We start from the raw sequence: 22,313 nt of genomic DNA on the forward strand, positions 1-22,313 counted from the left end.
TTGCAGTATCTCCCGAAACAGACACTGCACTTATCTCGGGCTACGAAGGCCGAGGGAATGACAGTATTTATTTTCTTCCCCACTGAGCAAATTAGGCGCAGAGCCGTTTTTTTATGTAGAAGGAAAGGAAGGGGGAATCATCTCTCCCGAGGGGGAACTGTTTAGGAGTTATGTATTTGCTTCCCCAATGAGCAAATTAGGTACAAGGCCGTTTTTTTATATATAGAGAGAGCGGGGGAGGGAGGACAAGATCCCGTGATGGAGAACGGGATAGTGACAGTTGGTATAAAGGATTAACCTCTACATTGATCAAAAGCAATGGTCCGATATGTAGGGTCGTCCCCACATATTGTCTTTGATTGCAGTATCTCCCGAAACAGATACTACACTTATCTCGGGCTACGAAGGCCGAGGGAATGACAGTATTTATTTCCTTCCCCACCGAGCAAATTAGGCGCAGAGCCGTTTTTTTATGTAGAGGGAAAGGAAGGGGGAATCATCTCTCCCGAGGGGGAACTGTTTAGGAGTTATGTATTTGCTTCCCCAATGAGCAAATTAGGTACAAGGCCGTTTTTTTATATATAGAGAGAGCGGGGGAGGGAGGACAAGATCCCGTGATGGAGAACGGGATAGTGACAGTTGGTATAAAGGATTAACCTCTACATTGATCAAAAGCAATGGTCCAATATGTAGGGTCGTCCCCACATATGGTCTTTGATTGCAGTATCTCCCGAAACAGACACTGCACTTATCTCGGGCTACGAAGGCCGAGGGAATGACAGTATTTATTTTCTTCCCCACTGAGCAAATTAGGCGCAGAGCCTTTTTTTATGTAGAGCGAAAGGAAGGGGGAACTAGCTCTCCCGAGGGGGAACTGTTTAGGAGTTATTTATTTGCTTCCCCAATGAGCAAATTAGACACAAGGCCGTTTTTTTTATATAGAGAGAGCGGGGGAGGGAGGACAAGATCCCGTGATGGAGAACGGGATAGTGACAGTTGGTATAAAGGATTAACCTCTACATTGATCAAAAGCAATGGTCCGATATGTAGGGTCGTCCCCACATATGGTCTTTGATTGCGGTATCTCCCGAAACAGACACTGCACTTATCTCGGGCTACGAAGGCCGAGGGAATGACAGTATTTATTTTCTTCCCCACTGAGCAAATTAGGCGCAGAGCCTTTTTTTTATGTAGAGAGAAAGGAAGGGGGAACTAGCTCTCCCGAGGGGGAACTGTTTAGGAGTTATTTATTTGCTTCCCCAATGAGCAAATTAGACACAAGGCCGTTTTTTTTATATAGAGAGAGCGGGGGAGGGAGGACAAGATCCCGTGATGGAGAACGGGATAGTGACAGTTGGTATAAAGGATTAACCTCTACATTGATCAAAAGCAATGGTCCAATATGTAGGGTCGTCCCCACATATTGTCTTTGATTGCAGTATCTCCCGAAACAGATACTACACTTATCTCGGGCTACGAAGGCCGAGGGAATGACAGTATTTATTTCCTTCCCCACTGAGCAAATTAGGCGCAGAGCCTTTTTTTATGTAGAGAGAAGAGGAAGGGGGAACTAGCTCTCCCGAGGGGGAACTGTTTAGGAGTTATTTATTTGCTTCCCTAATGAGCAAATTAGACACAAGGCCGTTTTTTTTATATAGAGAGAGAGCGGGAGAGGATGGACAAGATCCCGCGATGGAGAACGGGATAGTGACAATTGGTATGGAGGGTTAACCCCTATATATATATTTAAATGCTGCCCACATCAGCATTATTTGGCACAAGGCCTGGAAAGTGGGATACCCGCAGGCTCCCCTAAAGGAGGGGCACTCCTGCAATTTTAAAAATTGCCTGAGTAACCCCGTCGGCATTCCCCGGTCGGGGCGCCTCAGGCAGCAAGCAATAAACTTGCCCCACCGGAAAGCCCGGTGGCAAGGCCTGGGAGGGTGGACCTCCTAGGTATTACCCAGGCGGTGTACCTCAGTCCAACAGGTGGTGGGCCGGTTCCCGGCCCCTCACCTGTTGGGCTGAGTGTCAAGTGACGAATCCTTGACTGGTACTGGTTAACCCCTATATTGATCAAAACTGATTACTACAAGAGCAATGATCTGATATATGGGGTCGCCCACACATATGGTCTTTGATTGCAGTCTCTGCCAGAACAGATACTACACTTCTCTCGGGCACTTTTATATGAAAAACGCAAACAAACACGCGAGTGTATGAAATAGCGTGAATTTTATAAAAAGTGCTTAAAATAATTCTAGAGATGACGTCTGTTCGCAAATCGTAAGGGGTCATAATAGGGGTCAAAGTATAAAAAAAATCACCGTTTTATATATATATTTTTTTTGCTCAGCATACACCTCACACCCGGGCAACGCCGGGCACCCATGCTAGTATATATATAAACGAGAATGTGTCTGTGTATATTTTCCTATGCAATAACTATCAATTTTAAGTCTACTGACTCGAAATTTGATATACAAGGTACTGAGATTTGGGAAAATCGTTGTGATCGGTTTTCGACGTTTTTCGAAAGGTCAAATCGCTGAACGTTGACAAGTTCAGCGATTTGACCTTTGAGAACTCTACCAAACTCCTCCAACAACTTCTTTTTTCTATTTTGTAAAACCTACACCTCTACACACCCGGGCACAGCCGGGCTGAAAGGCTAGTATATATATAAGTGAAAGTGTCTGTCTGTATGTCTGTGTACATTTCCCTACGCAATAACTCTGTCAATTTTAAGCCTACAGACTCGAAATTTGATATACAGGGTACTGAGATTTTGGAAAAATCTTTGTAATCCGTTTTCGGCCAGGGGCTTTGCTGTTAAGTGGCCAAAGTTCAACGATTTGATCTTTGATAACTCTACCAAACTCCTCCGCCAATTTTGCGAGCCTATCCTTGTTTTATCGTTATTTCCATGGCAGGTGCTCGTCTGAACTCCAATCTCTGGTCCCGCCCTCGCCAATCTTTCACGAAAAACACCCGTCTAGCTGAATCCACTATGAAAAATTTACCCCACTCTATATCTGTGCCTAAATCAAAACGCGGATTCCATGAACAAAGCTTCTTTCTTAGAACTGCACGCCTCTGGAACTCTGTTCCGTCTGCCTGCTTCCCACCGGACTACAACTTGGATGTGTTCAAGTCCAATGTTAACAAATTCCTAATGAACACTTCATTTCCTTATGTAAACACTTCATCAAATCTCCACACTAACGTAATGTACTTGCAATAACCCTTATCCCTGAGTGGCTTCCGGGCCTTGATAAGTGGTGATCACTGTGTAAAAAAAAAATTGAAATTTTAGATATAGGTTTATTGGACATGCATCTAACCTGATAACTTGATTTGAACCCAAAACATTAGATGTTAAGGGGTCATAATAGGGGTCAACGTTAAAAAAAATTAACTTTTCTTTTGTTCAACATACACCTCAAAACACACGGGCAACGCCGGGCACCCATGCTAGTATGTATATATATATATATATATATATATATATATATATATATATATATTTGTGAAAATGTCTGTGTATCAATCTATGTGTGTATATTTATCCACAAAATAACTTTCAATTTTCAGTCGATAGACTCGAAATCTTCAGTGCAGGGTGCCCCGATTATTGGTTGGTTGGTTGGTTGTTTTTGTTTTACGGCATATCAACCCTTTTCGGGTTATTTAATGCCGAATCCAAAGATTTTGAAGAAAAAATTTTTTTAATAGAATATATTTGTTGTTTTCACGTCGGTTTCTATTCAACCCATAGTTGGGACCCTAACAGGTACTACCACTCCAGGTCAGAGTGGACCTGGGAGCAATTGTAATTAAAGGGTGGCTCCACACTCCCCAAAGCCCGCAAGCTGGGGCCTCACCACTGGATATAGTTTAAGGTCATATCCAAGACTCCCATTGAGGGACTTTTACCCTCTGCAGGGGGGCAGTCGGCGTATTCTAATGCCCCACCGACAGGGCCCGTGCCCCGATTAACACCAGTCAAACGATTCGAACCTAATAACACGGGATTAGCGAAGAAGACCGTATCAATTCGGCTACCATTAACTGCGTGAAACAACGTTGAATATAAACATTTTTATTTTAAATGTTCATTTACGTCAGTCACACAGTGATCTAATATATATATATATATATATATATATATATATATATATATATATATATATATGTATATATATGGGTAAGGGGTAGAGAGAGACGGGAGGGTAGAGGGAGAGGGGAAGACGACTATACTTCATCTTTCTTTTTTTTCTTTTTATTTATTTTTCATTTTATTTTTATTTTTTTTTACTTAAGGGCTGCCCAAAAACTGAACATATCCTCGAAAAAGAAACGAAAATGCCAGAACAACGTACCAGAGACACCGGTATTCCCCACCTCTTACAGTGACGTCATACGAAACAACCCTCCATCAGCTCCGCCCTATTTGCTCAGGACAGCCGGGAGGCTGCAAGCACCCGGCGTTGGCAAGGTAAGTAATTCAACAGAATATTTATCTTCATCTCTATATAAATAAAATGAACTCATTTTTTCTCTATATAAATAAAATGAACCAATTTTTTCTCTATATAAATAAAATGAACTCATTTTTTCTCTATATAAATAAAATGAACAAATTTTTCTCTATATAAATAAAATTAACTCATTTTTTCTCTACATAAATAAAACCAACTCATTTTTTTTCTCTATATAAATAAAATGAACTCATTTTCCCTCTATATAAATGAAAGGAACTAATTTTCTTTCTCGATATAAATAAAATCAACGTATTTTTCTCTACACAAATTAAACGAACTTATTTTTGTTCGATATGAATAAATTAAACTGATTTTTTCTCTATATAAATAACATAAACTCATTTTTTGATCTATATAAATGAAATAGACTCATTTTTTCTCTCGATATAAATAAAATGAACTAATTTTATCTCTCGATATAAACAACATGAACTCAGTTTTACTCTAAATAAATAAACTCATTTTTTCTCTATATAAATAAAATGAATCATTTTTTCTATATATAAATAAAATGAACTCATTTTTTCTCTCGATATAAATAAAATAAACCCATTTTTTCTCTATATAAATAAAATGAACTCATTTTTTCTCTATATAAATACAAAGAACTCCATTTTTTCTCTATATAAATAAAATGAACTCATTTTTTCTCTATATAAATAAAATGAACTCATTTTTTCTCTATATAAATAAAATGAACTACATTTTTTCTCTATATAAATGAAATGAACTCATTTTTTCTCTATATAAATGAAATGAACTCATTTTTTCTCTATACAAAAAAAATGAACTCATTTGTTTTCTATATAAATAAAATGAACTCATTTGTTTTCTATATAAATGATATGACCTCATTTTTTCTCTATATAAATAAAATGAACTCATTTTTTCTCTATATAAAAAAAATGAACTCATTTATTCTCTATATAAATAAATTGAACTAATTTTTTTCTATATATAAATAAAATAACCTCATTTTTTTCTCTATAAAAATAAAAGAAACTCATTTTCTCTCTATATAAATAAAATGAACTAATTTTCTTTCTCGATATAAATAAAATAAACTCATTTTTGTTCTATGTAAATAAAATCACCGTATTTTTCTCTACACAAATTAAACGAACTTATTTTTGCTCTATATAAATAAAATGAATTCATTTTTGCTCTATATAAATAACATGAAATCATTTTTTCTCTATATAAACAACATGAACTCATTTTTTCTCTATATAAATAAAAGTAATTCATTTGTTTTCTATATAAATAAAATGAACTCATTTTTTTCTCTATATAAATATAATGAACTCATTTTTTCTCTATATAAATAAAATGAATTCATTTTTTCTCTATATAAATAAAATGAACTCATTTTTTCTCTATATAAATAAAATTAACTCATTTTTTCTCTATATAAATAAAATGAACTCATTTTTCACTATATAAATGAAATGAACTCATTTTGGCTCTATATAAATAACATGAAATCATTTTTTCTCTATATAAATAACATGAAATCATTTTTTCTCTATATAAATAAAAGTAATTCATTTGTTTTCTATATAAATAAAATGAACTCATTTTTTAATTAACTCATTTTTTCTCTATATAAATAAAATGAATTCATTTTTTCTCTATATAAATAAAATGAACTCATTTTTTCTCTATATAAATAAAATGAACTCATTTTTTCTCTATATAAATAAAATGAACTCATTTTTTCTCTATATAAATAAAATGAACTCATTTTTTCTCTATATAAATTAAATGAACTAATTTTTTCTCTATATAAATAAAATGTACTCATTTCTTCTCTATATAAATAAAATGAACTCATTTTTTCTCTATATAAATATAATGAACTCATTTTTTCTCTATATAAATAAAATGAACCAATTTTTTCTCTATATAAATAAAATTAACTCATTTTTCCTCTACATAAATAAACTCATTTTTTTCTCTATATACATAAAATGAACTCATTTTCTCTCTATATAAATAAAATGAACTCATTTTTGTTCTACGCAAATAAAATCAACGTATTTTGCTCTACACAAATTAAACGAACTCATTTTTGTTCGATATGAATAAATTAAACTGATTTTTTCTCTATATAAATAAAATGAACTCATTTTTTTATCTATATAAATAAAATTAACTCATTTTTTCTCTCGATATAAATAAAATGAACTAATTTTATCTCTCGATATAAATAAAATGAACTCATTTTTTTTATCTATATAAATAAAATGAACTCATTTTCTCTCTCGATATAAATACAATGAACCCATTTTTTCTCTCGATATAAATAAAATGACCTAATTTTATCTCTCGATATAAACAACATGAACACAGTTTTACTCTAAATAAATAAACGCATTTTTTCTCTATATAAAATAAATGAACTCATACCACTCTATATAAATAAAATGAACTCATCTTTAATCTATATAAATAAAATTAACTCATTTTCTCCCTACATAAATAAAATGAACTCATTTTGTTCTATATAAATAAATAGAATGAACTCATGTTTTCTCTATATAAATAAAATAACCTCATTTTTTCTCTATATAAAGAACATGAACTCATTTTTCCTCTATATAAATAAAATGTACTCATTTCTTCTCTATATAAATAAAATGAACTCATTTTTTCTCTATATAAATAAAATGTACTCATTTCTTCTCTATATAAATAAAATGAAATCATTTTTTCTTTATATAATTAAAATAAACTCATTTTTTCTCTTTATGAATAAAATGAATTCATTTTTTCTCTATATAAATAAAATGAATTCATATTTTTCTATATATAAATAAAATGAACTCATTTTTTCTCTATATAAATAAAATAAACTCATTTTTTTCTATATAAATAAAATGAACTCATTTTTTCTCTATATAAATAAAATGAACTCATTTTTTCTCTATATAAATAAAATGAACAAATTTTTTCTCTATATAAATAAAATGAACTCATTTTTTCTCTATATAAATAAAATAAACTCATTTTTTCTCTATATACATAAAATGAACTCATTTTTTATCTATATAAATAAAATTAACTCATTTTTTCTCTCGATATAAATAAAATTAACTCATTTTTTCTCTCGATATAAATAAAATGAACTAATTTTATCTCTCGATATAAATAAAATGAACTCATTTTCTCTCTCGATATAAATACAATGAACCCATTTTTTCTCTCGATATAAATAAAATGAACTAATTTTATCTCTCGATATAAACAACATGAACACAGTTTTACTCTAAATAAATAAACGCATTTTTTCTCTATATAAAATAAATGAACTCATACCACTCTATATAAATAAAATGAACTCATTTTTTCTCTTCATAAATAAAATGAACTCATTTTTTCTATATATAAATAAAATGAACTCATTTTTTTCTATATATAAATAAAATGAACTCATTTTTTCTCTATATAAATAAAATGAACTCATTTTTTCTCTATATAAATAAAATGAACTCATTTTGTCTATATATAAATAAAATGAACTCATTTTTTCTCTATATAAATAAAATGCACATTTTTTCTCTATATAAATAAAATGAACTCATTTTTTCTTTATATAAATAAAATGCACATTTTTTCTCTATATAAATAAAATGAACTCATTTCTTCTCTATATAAATAAAATGCACATTTTTTCTCTATATAAATAAAATCAACTCATTTTTTCTTTATATAAAAAAAATAAACTCATTTTTTCTCTATATAAATAAAATGAACTCATTTTCTTCTCTATTGAAATATAATAAACTTATTTTTTCTCTATATAAATAAAATGAACTCATTTTCTCTCTATATAAATAAAATGAACTCATTTTTTCTCTATATAAATAAAATGAACTCATTTTTTGCTCTATATAAATAAAATTAACTCATTTCTTCTCTATATAAATAAAATTAACTCATTTTTTCTCTATATACATAAAATTAACTCATTTTTTCTCTATATAAATAAAATGAACTCATTTTTTCTATATATAAATAAAATGAACTCATTTTTTCTATATACAAATAAAATAAACTCATTTTTTCTATATATAAATAAAATGAACTCATTTTTTCTATATATAAATAAAATGAACTCATTTTTGCTCTATATAAATAAAATGAACTCATTGTTTCTCTATATAAATAAAATGAACAAATTTTTTCTCTATATAAATAAAATGAACCAATTTTTTCTCTATATAAATAAAATGAACTCATTTGTTCTCTATATAAATAAAATGAACTCATTTTTTCTCTATATAAATAAAATGAACTCATTTTTTCTCTATATAAATAAAATGTACTCATTTCTTCTCTATATAAATAAAATGAACTCATTTTTTTCTCTATATAAATAAAAATAACTCATTTTTTCTCTTCATAAATAAAATGAACTCATTTTTTCTATTTATAAATAAAATGAACTCATTTTTTTCTATATATAAATAAAATGTACTCATTTTTTCTCTATATAAATAAAATGAACTCATTTTTTCTCTATATAAATAAAATGAACTCATTTTGTCTATATATAAATAAAACGAACTCATTTTTTCTCTATATAAATAAAATGAATTTTTTTTTCTCTATATAAGTAAAATGAACTCATTTTTTCTCTATATAAATAAAATGTACTCATTTTTTCTCTATATAAATAAAATGAACTCATTTTTTCTCTATATAAATAAAATGAGCTAATTTCTAATCTATATAAATAAAATGAACTCATTTTTTCTCTATATAAAAAAAATGAACTCATTTTTTCTCTATATAAATAAAATGATCTCATTTTTTCTATATATACGTAAAATTAACTCAGTTTTTCTCGATATAAATAAGATAAACTCAGTTACCTCTCTCTATATGTAAAATGAACTCATTTTTTCTATATATATAAAATGAACTCATTTTTTCTATATATATAAAATGAACTCATTTTTTTCTATATATATAAAATGAACTCATTTTTTTCTATATATATAAAATGAACTCATTTTTTTCTATATATATATATATAAAATGAACTCATTTTTTTCTATATATATATAAAAGGAACTAATTGTTTCTACATATGAATAAAATGAACTAATTTTCTCTCTCTCTCTCTCTCTCTATATATATATATATATATATATATATATATAAATACATAAAATGAACTAATTTTTTCTTTATATAATATTAACTCATTTCTTCTCTATATAAATAAAATGAACTCATTTTATCTATCTATATATATATATATATATATATAAAATGAACTCATTTTTTCTCTATATAAATAAAATGAACTCATTTTTTCTCTATATAAATAAAATGAACTCATTTTTTCTATATATAAATAAAATGAACTCATTTTGTCTATATATAAATAAAATGAACTCATTTTTTCTATATATATATAAAATGAAATCATGTTTTCTCTATATAAATAAAATGAACTCATTTTTTCTCTATATAAATAAAATGAGCTTTATATATATATATATATATATATATATATATATATATATATATAAAATGAACTCATTTTTATATATACATAAAGTGAACTCATTTTTTCTACATATAAATAAAATGAACTCATTTTTTCTCTATATAAATAAAATGAACTCATTTTTGTTCTATATAAATAAATAAAATCACCTAATGTTTTCTTTATAGAAATAAAATGAACTCATTTTCTCTCTAAATAAAATTAACATTTGTTCTCTATATAAAAAATGAACTCATTTCATCCCTATATAAATAAAAGAAACTTATTTTTCTTTATATAAATAAAAATAACTCATTGGACTCTATATAAGTAAAATGAACTCATTTTGTCTTTATATGAATAAAATGAGCTCATTTTCTCGCTATATAAATAAAATGAACTCATTTTTGTTCCATATAAATAAATACAAGGAACTCATTTTTTCTCTATATAAATAAAATGAACTCATTTTTTCTATATATAAATAAAATGCACTCATTTGTTCCATATATAAATAAAATGAACGTATTTTTCTCTATATAAATAACATGAACTAATTTTTTCTCTTCTCTTCTATCTATCTTCTTCTTGTTCCACCTGTCTATCCATCTAGTCTTCTATGTACCTTCTTCTATCTATTTATCTATCTATCTATCTTCTATCTTTCTTCTATCTATATAAATAAAATGACCTGATATTTCTCGTCTGATTTTGACCTTAATAGTATTAGAAATCTAGACAATTTCTGCAGACGTACTATGCACAAACTGCATCACGGTATCTGAGGTGTGTCATAGGCATATTAGCTATCCGCTTACTCACAGATCGGCGCTTCCTATATTATATCCGGTGAGACTTCACTGCCAAAATCGGTTACAGTCAATGGAGGTAGTAAAGCCATCTCTCTTCCACGGCCACTCATTTACACCATCCGTGTCAAGCTGGCCTATTTGTTATCATACTTAACTCACCGCCTTTAGCTCGAGTATTTTTTTTACTTACAAGAAGTTAACCGTTTAAAAAAAATAAAAAATAAAAAAAAACAGTCGCATACACAGGTCTCAGTTTCTGTATTAATCAAAATATAATATTGTTCATATTTTACATCTGGGTAATGCCAGGCGGACTGCTAGTTTCAGATAATTTATTTACACGTTTGTATAGTTTTGGAGCCTAGAGTTGTGCATCATATCTTCTTCATCTGCTTTATCCAAGGATGCTAACACTGTTCTCTGCAAAATTTGGTGAAATTCTTGAGAAATCAATTTTTTTTTGTTTCTAAATGGCAAGTGAATTCACAAACTTACAACATATTTGTTATTATACTAAAGCGAAGACAAAGTCGGGTTCAATTAAAAATTTAATGACCAAATGATACAATTCAATTTTACTTAAAATCCTACTTAAAAAAATTAAAAACATCTAGTAGGAAAAAAATGGCTAAGAAATGAAATACTTTCAGGCAATGCAGAGGCATGTTTTGGAAACTGAAAATTTAATTTTTTTATAAATTACATATAAATTATTAAAACCTATGCAGAAGAAATCAAAGGAGACAAATAAGGACGAACGCCGCTTTAGGGTTTCATAAAAACAGGCCTGCAATTTAGGTGAAACACACCATGCTTACTTTTACGTTGGTTAAAATATAAACCGAACAACTATACATATTCTTACAGTGCATTAAAACTTATGATACTTCAATTCCGTTTTATCTTGCATCTTCGTCAATTACAACATATTTTTGGATGGGGGTTCCATGTATCTTCATCTGCTTTTCGTTTTGCCGATCTTTCCCTTTCTCTAATTTATTTCTCTTTTCCGTGTTTCCTCTTCTTTTCGGCAAGTTTATCAGCGTTCCTCTCCATTTTTATTTATTTATTTATTTTTATAAACTTTCCTCTGTTTCTGTTTTATATATAAATAAAATAACCTCATTTTTTCTCTTTATAAATAACATGAACTCATTTTTTCTTTATATAAATCAAATGAACTCATGTTTTGGAAACTGAAAATTTAATTTTTTTATAAATTACATATAAATTATTAAAACCTATGCAGAAGAAATCAAAGGAGACAAATAAGGACGAACGCCGCTTTAGGGTTCCATAAAAACAGGCCTGCAATTTAGGTGAAACACACCATGCTAACTTTTACGTTGGTTAAAATATAAACCGAACAACTATACATATTCTTACAGTGCATTAAAACTTATGATACTTCAATTCCGTTTTATTTTGCATCTTCGTCAATTACAACATATTTTTGGTGGGGGTTCTATGTATCTTCATCTGCTTTTCGTTTTGCCGATCTTTCCCTTTTTCTAATTTATTTCTCTTTTCCGTGTTTGCTCTTTTTTTCGGCAAGTTTATCAGCGTTCCTCTCCATTTTTATTTATTTATTTATTTTTTATAAACTTTCCTCTGTTTCTGTTTTATATATAAATAAAATAACCTCATTTTTTCTCTTTATAAATAACATGAACTCATTTTTTTCTTTATATAAATCAAATGAACTCATGTTTTGGAAACTGAAAATTTAATTTTTTTATAAATTACATATAAATTATTAAAACCTATGCAGAATAAATCAAAGGAGACAAATAAGGACGAACGCCGCTTTAGGGTTTCATAAAAACAGGCCTGCAATTTAGGTGAAACACACCATGCTAACTTTTACGTTGGTTAAAATATAAACCGAAAAACTATACATATTCTTACAGTGCATTAAAACTTATGATACTTCAATTCCGTTTTATCTCGCATCTTCGTCAATTACAACATATTTTTGGATGGGGGTTCTATGTATCTTCATCTACTTTTCGTTTTGCCGATCTTTCCCTTTCTCTAATTAATTTCTTCTCTTTTCCGTGTTTGCTCTTTTTTTCGGCAAGTTTATCAGCGTTCCTCTCCATTTTTATTTATTTATTCATTTTTATAAACTTTCCTCTGTTTCTGTTTTATATATAAATAAAATAACCTCATTTTTTCTCTTTATAAATAACATGAACTCATTTTTTCTTTATATAAATCAAATGAACTCATGTTTTGGAAACTGAAAATTTAATTTTTTTATAAATTACATATAAATTATTAAAACCTATGCAGAAGAAATCAAAGGAGACAAATAAGGACGAACGCCGCTTTAGGGTTTCATAAAAACAGGCCTGCAATTTAGGTGAAACACACCATGCTAACTTTTACGTTGGTTAAAATATAAACCGAAAAACTATACATATTCTTACAGTGCATTAAAACTTATGATACTTCAATTCCGTTTTATCTTGCATCTTCGTCAATTACAACATATTTTTGGATGGGGATTCCATGTATCTTCATCTGCTTTTCGTTTTGCCGATCTTTCCCTTTCTCTAATTTATTTCTCTTTTCCGTGTTTCCTCTTCTTTTCGGCAAGTTTATCAGCGTTCCTCTCCATTTTTATTTATTTATTTATTTTTATAAACTTTCCTCTGTTTCTGTTTTATATATAAATAAAATAACCTCATTTTTTCTCTTTATAAATAACATGAACTCATTTTTTCTTTATATAAATCAAATGAACTCATGTTTTGGAAACTGAAAATTTAATTTTTTTATAAATTACATATAAATTATTAAAACCTATGCAGAATAAATCAAAGGAGACAAATAAGGACGAACGCCGCTTTAGGGTTTCATAAAAACAGGCCTGCGATTTAGGTGAAACACACCATGCTAACTTTTACGTTGGTTAAAATATAAACCGAAAAACTATACATATTCTTACAGTGCATAAAAATTTATGATACTTCAATTCCGTTTTATCTCGCATCTTTGTCAATTACAACATATTTTTGGATGGGGATTCCATGTATCTTCATCTGCTTTTCGTTTTGCCGATCTTTCCCTTTTTCTAATTAATTTCTCTTTTCCGTGTTTCCTCTTTTTTTCGGCAAGTTTATCAGCGTTCCTCTCCATTTTTATTTATTTATTCATTTTTATAAACTTTCCTCTGTTTCTGTTTCTACGAACTGTACATTTCGTTTATTTATTTATTTTTTCTCTCTTTACGTTTTTCGTCCTCCTTCGGCAAGTTTAACATCGTTTCTTTCATTCTTTAATACAGCCGGAGTTTTGTAACACTGCCTTTCTCCCGATGTGCATATTTTATTTATATCTTTAATTAATTTGTTTCTTTCTTTTCTCAAGTTTTCTCTTAGAGGTGGCACTAGGAACCCGTTTTTTTTTTACATTCTATTTCCTTTTCCCCATCTTTTTTGAGGTGGGCGGGGTTTGAATCGTCTGTCTCACGTTCGTATATAACAACATATTTGCTGGGTAGATTTAGGGTTGCTAGCATTCTTCCATTACACCACCTCGAGCCACAGCAACGCGTGCACGGGTAGGTGTATCAGAATTTTTGGTAGGAATTTTTGAAACCCCTAACACGAAACTGCGAATAAAATATAAAAAAATCGTAATTTCTCTTTTTAAAAGTGGGTTGTTTATTTTCTTTATGGAATATACTTAGAAAATAAACTATTAAAGTTGTTTAAAAAGTAATAGCAATATTTTTTTGTTTACACAGTGATCACCACTTATCAAGGCCCGGAAGCCACTCAGGGATAAGGGTTATTGCAAGTACATTACGTTAGCGTGGAGATTTGATGAAGTGTTTACTTAAGGGGGCGGTTCATTAGGAATTTGTTTACGTTGGACTTGAACACATCCAAGTTGTAGTCCGGAGGGAAGCAGGCAGACGGAACAGAGTTCCACAGGCGTGCAGTTCTAAGAAAGAAGCTTTGTTCATGGAATCCACGTTTTTATTTAGGCACAGATAAAGAGTGGGGGGGGAATTTTTCACAGTAGATGCAGCTAGACGGGTGTTTTTCGTGAAAGATTGGCGAGGGGGGATCAGAGATTGGAGTTCAGATGAGCACCTGCCATGGAAATAACGATAAAACAAGGATAGGCTCGCAACGTCTCTTCTGTGGGAGAGAGGTTGCAGGGTAGAGAAAAGGGCATCCCCCACTAAGCCATGAAGTCTATTTTGTACTCTGTCAAGGCAGGATAGGCTGTGTTTAGCAGCTTCTGCCCAGATATGGCAACAGTATTCCATCCTTGGAGGTACTTGGTTCTTATATAGATAGAGAATTGCATCAGTAGTGAGATATCTTCTGGAGCTTATGTATTTCCGTCCAGCGTCTTATTCATTACGTTATGATGCCACAGACAACTTCCGGTTTAGTTTTTATCGTTTATATATTTACGTGATCATTTTTGTTGTTTTTGATTTTTTAAACGATAATGAGGTTAGTGTCTTGACCTTGAAGATCGGATGTATCTTTTAAGAAATAATTATATATAATCTTTCATATTCTGAAAATTTTATATATATATATATATATATATATATATATATATATATATAATTTAAAGGAGATTAGAACAATAGTCTAAAGAGCTTAGTGTATTTTAATGTAACAGTGAAATTACTAGTTTAATTAAAATACAGGAAAGAGAAAGTGCTCGTTGTAATTTAGATATATAATAAGCTCGATAGGTAAATATCCTAGAGCTAATTCAATATTAAGTAATGTGATTGATAATTTAAAATTTTAAAATCAAATTATAATTAAATTAAAAATCCGTTTCATAAGAAGGAACAACAACAAAATCAATTATCTGTACGATCGTTTCGGAAAACAATGCTTTTTATTATGGTATACATCAAATTACGTACATAATTACATATAGCTTTTTAATAAGCAAGGTCTCCTCGTCAGCAAATTTTGAAGGGGTTTTATTGAATTTAAAAGACACTATAAATAAACCTAGCATTAAGATAAAAAGCTATACCAAACATCTAAATGAGTATTTTAACCATAGTTCCTGATTTCAAAAAGCGAAAAATTAAAAGATTCATCTGCCTTACTTTTAATGCTAGGTTTATTTATGGTGTTATTTAAATTCAATAAAAACACTTCAAAATTTGCTGATGAGGAGACCTTGCTTATTAAAAAACTATATGTAATTATTGTACGTAACTTGATGTCTACCACAATAAAAAGCATTGTTTTCCGAAACGATCGTACAGATAATTGATTTTGTTGTTCCTTCTTATGAAACGGATTGTTAATTTAATTAAAATTTGATTTTTAAATTTTAAATTATCAATCACATTACTTAATATATATATATATATATATATATATATATATATATATATATATATATATATATATATATATATATATAATGTTTAGAGTTACAGAATTTATATACAGTTTTGAAAATAATAAGCGGAAGTTTCTCAAGAGCTCTTTCGGCTATCATCTCATCAGGTTGGTTGGTTGGTTGGTTTTGTTTTACGGCATATCAACCCTTTTCAGTTTATTTAATGCCGAATCCAAAGATTTTGAAGAAAAATGTTTTAATAGAATACGTTTGTTGTTTTCAAGGCGGTTTCTATTTAACCCATAGTTGGGACCCTAATAGGTACTACCACTCCGGGTCAGAGTGGACCTGGGAGCAATCGCAATTAAAGGGTGACGCCACACTCCCCAAAGCCCGCAAGCTGGGGCCTCACGACTTGATATAGTTTAAGGTCATATCCAGGACCCATCTCGTCGGGAGAAAATCGATAGCGAACAAAATAATAATATGTCGAAAAATAAAGAGTTCTAATGGGGAACTTATTGAATGTGCCAAAAGTACGGGGGACACTAAAATAAATTTATTAACATTTAAAAACGATTAAAATATTGGCACAACGAGGGAGAAAAAAAAACGGGAGAAATATATATAATTTTCAGAATATGAGAGATTATATATAATTATTTCCACAGCCAAACAACGTCGCGGCCCACAAGAGCCATGGCAACCAACGAACTGGAAGTCCAAGACACGAGTTTCGACCTCATTTGGGCTCATCAGTTAGACATATCCGCACCCAGGATTTGAAACCCAAGCCTCTTACATGCGAGGCAAACACTTTGCCAACCGAGCAAATGCCCCGTACATACCCGAAAGTATCCTGCACCTCTTTAAGACTACCATTCGCCCATGTATGGAGTATTGCTGTCACATTTGGGCTGGTACATCTGCTACTAGTCTCTCGCTCCTTGACAAGGTTCAAAAGAGAGTCGCAAACCTGATAGGCCCTGAACTTGCATCTAAGCTTCAGCCTCTGTCCCTTCGACGAAATGTTGCATCCCTCTGCCTTTTCTACAAGTATTTTAGTGGTGAATGCTCTGGCAAACTGCAAGCACTTGTGCCCCCACGACGCGAGCGCCCTCGACAAACCCGACAGGCTACTAGATCCCACACTCACACTGTAGAGACCCCTAGATGTAAAAGATCTTTCTACTCCAGTAGTTTCTTCCCCAGAACTGCTAGACTTTGGAATTCCATTCCAGGTCCCTGCTTCCCCAACAGTACTGACGTGCAGAAGTTCAAGTGTAACGTGAACCGACATCTTGCTGCCCAAATCCCTACATAGTGCCCCAGTAGTTGTTGCCCCTGATAGTAGCCCCCTACACGAAAGTGGCAATTTGCCTTGTTTGGGGTGAAAATGTAATAAAAATAAAATAAAATAAAATAAAGAAATTTTATTAACCGCGTCCCTTGTCGACTTCGATGACCGCGTCCATTATCGGGATGAAGTAGGTCACTTCCACAGTCTGATTGCGCCGGGGGTTGCTTGGTCTGTGTTTGTTGATAGAAATTCTTGTGTGCGGGACGTTTGCTCAGTTGGCAGAGGGCTCGGGTTTCAAATCCCGGGTGCGGATATGTCTGACTGATGAGGAAAAATGAGGGCGAAACTCGAGTGTTGGACATTTTTTTTTTACACAGTGATCACCACTTATCAAGGCCCGGAAGCCACTCAGAAATAAGGGTTATTGCAAGTACAGTACGTTAGTGTGGAGATTTGATGAAGTGTTTACTTAAGGGGGCGGTTTGCCAGAAATTTGTTAACATTGGACTTGAACACATCCAAGTTGTAGTCCGGTGTGAAGCAGGCAGACGGAACAAAGTTCCACAGGCGTGCAGTTCTAAGAAAGAAGCTTTGTTCACGGAATCCGCGTTTTGATTTAGGCACAGATATAGAGTGGGGGAAATTTTTCACAGTGGATTCAGCTAGACGAGTGTTTTTCGTGAAAGATTAGCGAGGGGGGACCAGAGATTGGAGTTCAGACGAGCACCTGCCATAAAAATAACGATAAAACAAGGATAGGCTCGCAACGTCTCTTCTGTGGGAGAGAGGTTGCAGGGTAGAGAAAAGGGCATCCCCCACTAAGCCATGAAGTCTATTTTGTACTCTGTCAAGGCAGGATAAGCTGTTTTTAGCAGCTCCTGCCCAGATATGGCAACAGTATTCCATCCTTGGACGTACTTGGCTTTTATATAGATAGAGAATTGCATCAGTAGTGAGATATCTTCTGGAGCGGTAGAAGGATCCCACTATCTTTCCAGCGACCTTGGCAATAGACTTGATGTACGTGTTCCATTTCAGATCAGGAGTAAAGGTCAAGCCCAGAAGCTTGTCAAAACACGGGGCCTCACCCAGACGAGAGCCATCCATCACAATTGATGCCAGATGGGGATCAGAGCGTTGATGATGTAAGGATAGGAGTTTGGTTTTGGATGCATTAAAGGTAACTAGCCACATCTTCCCCCACTGAACCATGCGCTCGAGATCAGAGGAGAGAGAATCAGAGAGAACTTTGTCATTTACAGCCTTTGATGTGTTGCCGTAGATGGTCGTGTCATTAGCATAGATGTCAACGAATGATTTAAGTATGTGTTTAGGGAGGCCATTGATGTAGATCAGGAAGAGAGTTGGGCCCAGGATTGACCCCTGAGGGACTCCAGTATTTATATTGCAGGCCTCCGATTTTTGTCCATCTACCACTACTCTTATGAGCCTATCGGAGAGAAATGATTTAATGATTGAGAAAACATTTCCAGTTATACGGTAACTGGAAATCTTGTGAAGTAGACCCTTATGCCATACATTGTCGAAGGCCTTTGGTATGTCAAGAGCAATTTCCCTAGAAAGGAAGCCTTTGTCAAGAGATACATTGATCCTGTGGGATATAACCATCAGCACATCTGCTGTAGATCTTGCAGAACGGTAACCATATTGTGTGTCACTAAGAAGGTTATTTCTGCTGAGGTGGTTGACTATTTCTCTATTTAATATGGATTCCAGCAACTTACTCATAACACACAGGAGACTTATTATCTGTACTGAGAGGGAGATGACTTATCACCTGAATTCTTAAATACAGGGCAAACTGATGAGGTCTTCCAGGGAGTCGGAAAGCACTTCTTAAGGCAGCGCTTAAATAGTTTCGTAAGTATGGGAGCAAGTTCTGGTTGAAGCTTTTTTGCACGGATATTTGTATGTTACCTAGCTTGTTCTGTGTTATAGGAGGAAATATGGGGAGTTGATGGCCTTCGTCGCATAGGGTAGAATTAGCTGCAAAGTTCTTTACAAATAGTTTGGCCTTGTCTGATGCTGACGAGATGACCTCTGGTCCATTGATAATGGTTGGGATAGAATGCACACTTCTGTTCAGGATCCTATTTGTTATTTGCCAAAACTGGTGGGAACCAAGCCACTGATCAACTACCTTGGATTTAACAGACTGGGCATATAGCTCTCTTGTATTTTTTTTACTCTTTTACAGTGGTTGCTGGCAGTCCTGAAAGCAGCTTTAGTCTCAGTGCACCACTTTACGTATATATAGTGTCCTAGCAGGCCAGCTTCCGGTTTGTTAGCTTTCATGCCTTTTGTGGGCTGCGGAAATAATTATATATATATATATATATATATATATATATATCATTGTTGAGCTTGATTAAATCCGACGATATGAAATAAAATGGAGGTGGAAGGACCTGGATACTCAACGTTTCGCCCGATTTATGCGGGCTTCTTCAAGAGGGACGGTCATTGATATATATATATATAAGTGAACGTGTCTGTGTGTGTATATACATTTCCCTACGCAATAACTCTGTCAATTTTTAGTCTTCAAACTCGAAATTTGATATACAGGGTACTGAGATTTGGGAAAATCGATGTGATCCGTTTTCCACCAGAAATTTGGCTTTTAACGGGTCAAAGTTCAACGATTTGACCTTTGAGAACTCTACCAAACTCCTCCAACAATTTTGGTCTTAAACACTTGAAATTTTACATATAGGTTCCTTGGACATGGATCTAACTTAATAACGGAATTTGAGCCCAAAACAATAAAGGTTAAGGGGTCATAATAGGAGTGAAAGTTAAAAAATTTGACCGCTTTTTTTTGTTTTTTTTTTTGCTCAACATACACCTCCAAACACCCGGGCAACAGCGGGTTGAAATACTAGTATATATAAACTCAAATGACCTTGTAACCTTGTATGTAACCCACTTTCCGGTTTATGACATCCGGTTGTGCATGCGCACATGACATGCGCACTGAAATATTAACGTTATTATTTCGAAATTATTATTTAACATGGGAAGAGTGGGATTTAAAATAACTTAAACGTAATACAGAAATAAACGATGTAAAAAAAAGCAGATATATCAAAATTTGAATTTAACTATAATAAGTATTGTGGTATCTGTTCAGTACACATTTACCTATAAGTATGGCCAACCACTTATAATTCAGTAACTGTAAAAATTTTTTTAAAAATAATCAATTATAATAAACAGAACGACTCATAGAAATCTATCTATATTCCTTTTTTCATTTTAATATACTTTCATAGAAATGTTTCTGTTATGTCAAAAAACTATTTTCTTTACATCACAAGTGTCACGCTCATACATGAATTCCATAGCTAATATAACATACTGACCCAACGGGTCACGAGTAGTCTAGTATATATATATATATATATATATATATATATATATATATATATATATATATATAACTACTTCATTTATTCGCATAAATTTAATATATGAAAGTATAGATTTATGCGTAAACTTTAAGTATTTACTTCAAAAGTGCTCAATACGTAGGTAGAGCTAGTTAGTAATTTATAAAATATATATGGCGATTAAGCTACACTGAATATTCTGCGTTTCATCCACTATAGGATTCGTCAGGCTTATGCGCAAACTTTTTGGTTGCTTCCTGTTTTTATATATGTTGAGGATTTCTAGTTAGCCAATCAGCTTTCTAGTATCCACCGCGCCCCCTCCTATCAGCCAATGGGCATGCCTCCATGAAAAATTTGCTATCCTGCACTTTAAAGAACCTCAAAATCTATTAAACTGTAGACGAGAAATAGCAAACAACTGTGTTCACAAAATAAAACTTACTCTAGGATAGCGATACAAAATAGCTTTAAACCTAACAATAACAATAGAAAACAAACAAATAAATAAATTAAATAAACATGAATATACATAAACGATCACACATATATATGTATATATATATATATATATATATATATATATATAGATATATATGTATATATATATATGCATGTATGTGTGTACACATAGGTATATTTATTTATATATATATATAAAAAAAAAGGAAGGAAAAGATCTACCTTAAACCACTAACCTAGTTCTAAAACAGATCCTTTGTTCGATAAAATGCATGCCCATTGGCTGATAGGAAGGGGCGCGGTGGATACTAGAAAGCTGATTGGCTAACTAGAAATCCTCAACATATATAAAAACAAGAAGCAACCAAAAAATTCGCGCATAAGCCTGACGAATCCTATAGTGGATTAAACGCAGAATATTCAGTGTAGCTTAATCGCCATATATATTTTATGAATTACTATATATATATATATATATATATATATATATATATATGTGTGTGTGTTTTTATTTGTTTTTGTTAGCAATACTTTCTTAAATAAATTCAAGTATTTATATGAAAGTGCATTTTTACCTAAATGCTTGTTGCGAATAATTTTCCCATTGACCAATCTGGTACCCCCTTTTAATGGGGAGCGACATATATATTATTTTTAAAATATAATTATCCACTGACACGTGTTTCGTCGTCCACGACTCATCAGAGTGGCTGAATCTAGCAAGATTCGAAATCGGCACCTCGTGATAAGAAGCCTAAACCTCTACCACCGATTTCGAATCTCGGTAGATTCAGTTACTCTGATGAGTCATGGACGACGAAACACGTGTCAGTGGATAATTATATTTTAAAAATAATATATATGCCACTCCCCATTAAAAGGGGGTACCAGATTGGTCAATGGGAAAATTATTCGCAACAAGCATTTAGGTAAAAATGC

General features: G+C 31.8%; 1 protein-coding gene across 2 annotated transcripts in view; it reads left to right on the top strand.

Moving 5' to 3' along the window:
* Window positions 1-22,313, top strand: part of LOC145268437 (uncharacterized) — a 1,138,892-nt gene that overhangs the window by 549,777 nt on the left and 566,802 nt on the right. For both annotated transcript variants that reach the window (XM_080123996.1, XM_080123997.1), the window contains one exon: window positions 4,324-4,498. In XM_080123996.1, coding sequence (XP_079980122.1) covers window positions 4,324-4,498 — 175 coding nt within the window. The remainder of the gene's footprint in view (window positions 1-4,323; window positions 4,499-22,313) is intronic.

Source organism: Euprymna scolopes, chromosome 43 (assembly GCF_053919585.1).
Source record: "Euprymna scolopes isolate OS-2025 chromosome 43, ASM5391958v1, whole genome shotgun sequence".
NCBI classification, from domain to species: Eukaryota; Metazoa; Mollusca; class Cephalopoda; order Sepiida; family Sepiolidae; genus Euprymna; species Euprymna scolopes.